This window comes from Oncorhynchus clarkii, unplaced genomic scaffold, assembly GCF_045791955.1.
Source record: "Oncorhynchus clarkii lewisi isolate Uvic-CL-2024 unplaced genomic scaffold, UVic_Ocla_1.0 unplaced_contig_5339_pilon_pilon, whole genome shotgun sequence".
In the NCBI taxonomy this organism is placed as follows: domain Eukaryota; kingdom Metazoa; phylum Chordata; class Actinopteri; order Salmoniformes; family Salmonidae; genus Oncorhynchus; species Oncorhynchus clarkii.
The window spans coordinates 335720-339610 of NW_027260997.1; the positions used below are offsets into that span (position 1 = coordinate 335720).

General features: G+C 41.0%; 1 protein-coding gene across 1 annotated transcript; it reads right to left on the reverse strand.

Moving 5' to 3' along the window:
• Positions 1–2513: 2513 nt before the first annotated feature.
• Positions 2514–3392, reverse strand: LOC139403100 (G-protein coupled receptor 183-A-like). Its single transcript, XM_071146810.1, has one exon. The coding sequence runs from the start codon at positions 3390–3392 to the stop codon at positions 2514–2516; it is 879 nt and encodes a 292-aa protein (XP_071002911.1).
• Between the last annotated feature and the right edge of the window lie 499 nt (positions 3393–3891).

Genomic DNA, 3891 nt, shown 5'->3' on the forward strand with positions numbered 1-3891 from the left:
AAACATCAGGCAGGTCCCAATGTTGTTTTGCCCAGTGGCCCCGTCTGGGTTTGCATGTCTCCTAATGGTGATACAATTAGCCAAGATGTGAATTCGTCACTGAATGGGGATAAATACAGTATGTGATGAAATGCGAGCAGAATGTCACTGACCCCTGCCAAGTCCAAGGTCCTATCATTGACCTTCACAAGAAATACACCTATCCCCTGCCCTTTCCGGATCGAGGGTCAGCATCTCAAAGTGTGTGATAGTGTGAAGAGTTTAGGGGTAATGGTACAGAAGGACCATTTTTAAACCGGCTAAATACTCACTACCTGGAGTATGCCGCTCCTGCATGGCACAGCTCACTGACCCAGTCCCTGTGTGATGAACTGGAGAGGGCATGCCACACCATCCTGGAGAAACTTTGGTTATACTGAGTTATTTCAGACCCAGTCTCTACCTGGCTTCATGAAAGACGGACACAATTCTGCACTGCCTTCGCTGTCAGCCTCCTAAAATCTAAGTTCAGAGACTGTCTTACCTCCTGACCGAATCACAGTTACAGGCAGGAACGCCCACTGCCAAAATAAACTTACTTTACCAAAGTATAGAACTGAATGGAACATGAGGTCAATAATATTTCTGCTCATTGATTATTGATTGGCGCAAAGACAGCATTTTTGTTTTACATTTTTTTACTCTTAATATTTATTTGTTGTTTCTTATCCATTAACATGTTGTACGATCATATATTTGTTTGTATTGACTGCTACGGTACATGATTTTAAATCAATTAAACTTGAAAACTTGAAATTCAAAAGACATGTTTTAATCATGTGACAGAGAGATGGGGACTTAAACTGTTCAATCAAACAGATGCTTTATTCCACACTTCTTTTAAAACAGAGCAATACATTTCAATATAGAACACCAATCAATAGTTAGAGAAGCAACTGCTATGCAAGATGTAATACAAGTTAAAAGATTATTTAGCTACATAAAAGTATGGGGGTATATTTAGTAAAAACAGGCAAAACAATCAGGAATAGGTTGGAATTGTGAGCATGAGGTGATAGTGAAATCTCACAATGTATCTCCCTAATTTCCCTTAGATTAACAGCTATACAAGACAAATAAAAAGGCAGAGCCTCCCCCACCCCACATCCCTCCCCCCACCACACATCCCTCCCCCCACACACACTACATAGTTGAACTATGACTAACTTACTAAAAATGTAAAAACCTCTAAATAGCATGAACAATATGATTAAAAGGCATGGAAGAGCACAATGAACAGAGAAATACAAGACAACCTTTCCCCTACAGAGGAGTTATCCTTCACTTGAACCCCCAATGCAGGCCAGTTTCCTAACCCTGAAGTGGTAGAGGAGGGGCTGATTAAAGCTACCCAACATGCTGAAGGATTTCCCTGATGATCGTAAGAGTGTGGTTCAGCATCAAGGTCAGCAGGATGATATGTACGGTACAGGAGTCTCTCTTCTTCATCAGTTTCTCTCCCTTCTATACCTCTGCCCAGGGGTTCACCACCTACAATATGCTTTGAAGGGTGTTAAAAACAAGATGACACTCATCTAGAAAAGCCGATATCTGAATAATACATTTACATTTAAATTGATGTGCACCTGTCATTCAAATAGCAAGCTTTTACGTCAGTGGAGTCCATGTTTTTTCCAGTGTGGATGGAGCCTCATGGCTTTCTAGGATTTTGCACTGAAAGGGCAAGAATGTTGTGTATCATTGACACCATTAGCCAAGTCTCATGCACAGTCAGTCCCCATATATCATAACTTAATCTTTAAAAAAACAATACATTTTGAAGAAGACAATCCATTATTTAAGTATGATGCGAAATGAAAAAGCCTAGTCACCTATCAAGCCATTCATCCTAATATTAATTGTATAATGAATAAAACAAACCAACATTTACTTTGAATTCTAAATATGTGACACAGCTATAATTAAAGCGACAATCTGTGATTGCTACATTAAATCTTGGACTCTTAGGAAATATAACTCATAAATGCATCATGAGCTTAGTTCAACTTTCACACCCTATCAGAACCAAAACTATGAGTTGGTTTAACTCCTTTGTTTGTAAACAATATAAATGTAAAAAAAAACACTGTACAGCCTCAACATTTGATAGTTTCTCCATCGCCATCCCACAACTTTATACCAAAACAGAGGTAGGGAATCCACTTTGTTATTGATTGAACTGCAGATTGCCCTTTTCACAACAACTTTAATGATAACTAGCTATATCTCACAAAATGCTATTGCAAGTTGCCACCAAATCAAAATAATGAAAACGATTTATTCAACAAAAAACAACACAAAATTTCAACGCCTTTGATGTGTCTATGAATATTTAAACTTCAGTTGCAGGCACTAAGAAGTTAGGCTGCGCCTCAGGATTGACAGAACAATTTTAATTCAATTAGTATTTAACACAACGTCTGCTAGCGATAGTTTGTCACAAACCTGTTCTTTTAGTGCCTGCAACTGTAAGTCTAACGTGTCTCTGGCCCTCTTCGGCATGACAGCCTTCCCTCTCTGTAGAGGTGCATCAGGGGTGAGACCAGGACACTGAAGATGTTGACGATCATTAACATGGGGAATACATTGCAGGTGATTTCAAGACTAGATGACAGAGTAGCCCAACCAACAACCACCAGAATGGAGCACGTCAAGATGATCACCAACTTGGATAAGATGATCCCAAAAGCTCTCATCTTATGTGGGTCTGTCATCCCCTGTTTCTTCTCTCCCCCTCTGCCTCCCTCTACCTCTCCTGGACCAGGCTGCTTCAGCACACGCAGGATGAAGAAGCAGCAGAGAGAAATGACGACCACTCCAAGGCAATAGACACTAATGAGCACATGAGCTGCTGTTTTTTTAAAACCAATTAAAGCGATGGGGAAGCATGCATGAGTGAGTGACAACACCCAGACAATGGTTGAACACACCACCCTGTACCTCCGGAGTCTGTACTTGAGGAATGTCACAGGTTGGGCCACCGCCAGGTATCTCTCCACACAGATGCAGCTCTGGAGCAGGGGCCTGCAGGTCCAGGAGACGATATAGAGGAAATACACAGCCTGACGTAACATTGTAGAATTCCAGATGAGTAGGTAGCTGATCACCTCAAGGAGACACTCGACACAGAACACCAGTTCCACTACAAACAGGTTAACAGGGAAGATCTGGGTGGGTTTGACACCTCCACAGAGACTTCCACTCAGACAGAGCCAGAGGCACCAGACCAAGGCTGGAGTCCCCAGGAGGAAGCACAGGGCCTGGGCAGCACCGAACAGCATTTGCACAGCATAGCCATGGTCAATGCAAACATACCAGCTGAGCTGTGTGTTGTTTCCTGAAGAGGCATTCATTCTTCTTGAACAATATCTAAGCCAACTGAGATATGAGAGAGGGGAGATTACAAGATTTATGACTTTATGTTTTAATATATTGTTGGCAATGTACTGATGCAGTATACTGATGCAAAATGCTGATGCAATATACTGATGTCAACATACATAAAAACACTTAGATATACGTAGATCTTTTCAGTCAAAACAATGTGCATTGTCTCAGAAAGTCTGACTGAAAACATGAAGAAAACATGCAAAATGTTCAGCTGAAGATAATATTTTCAATGATGTTAAAATGGAAAATAACCTACCTTAGTTGTTTTGGTAACGCAGACCGTTCTTTGCAATATTCATACTTCTCTCTACAGCAGAACTCTGAGACCAACCCGATGGTACAACGCCTACATGAATGAGTGATTTTTGACCAAGCTCTCTGTCCTGTGTTCCTCCTAACAAGTCACATGTTGTTCTATTTACATACACACACCTGTGTGCATTGATGAATTGAGCACCATTG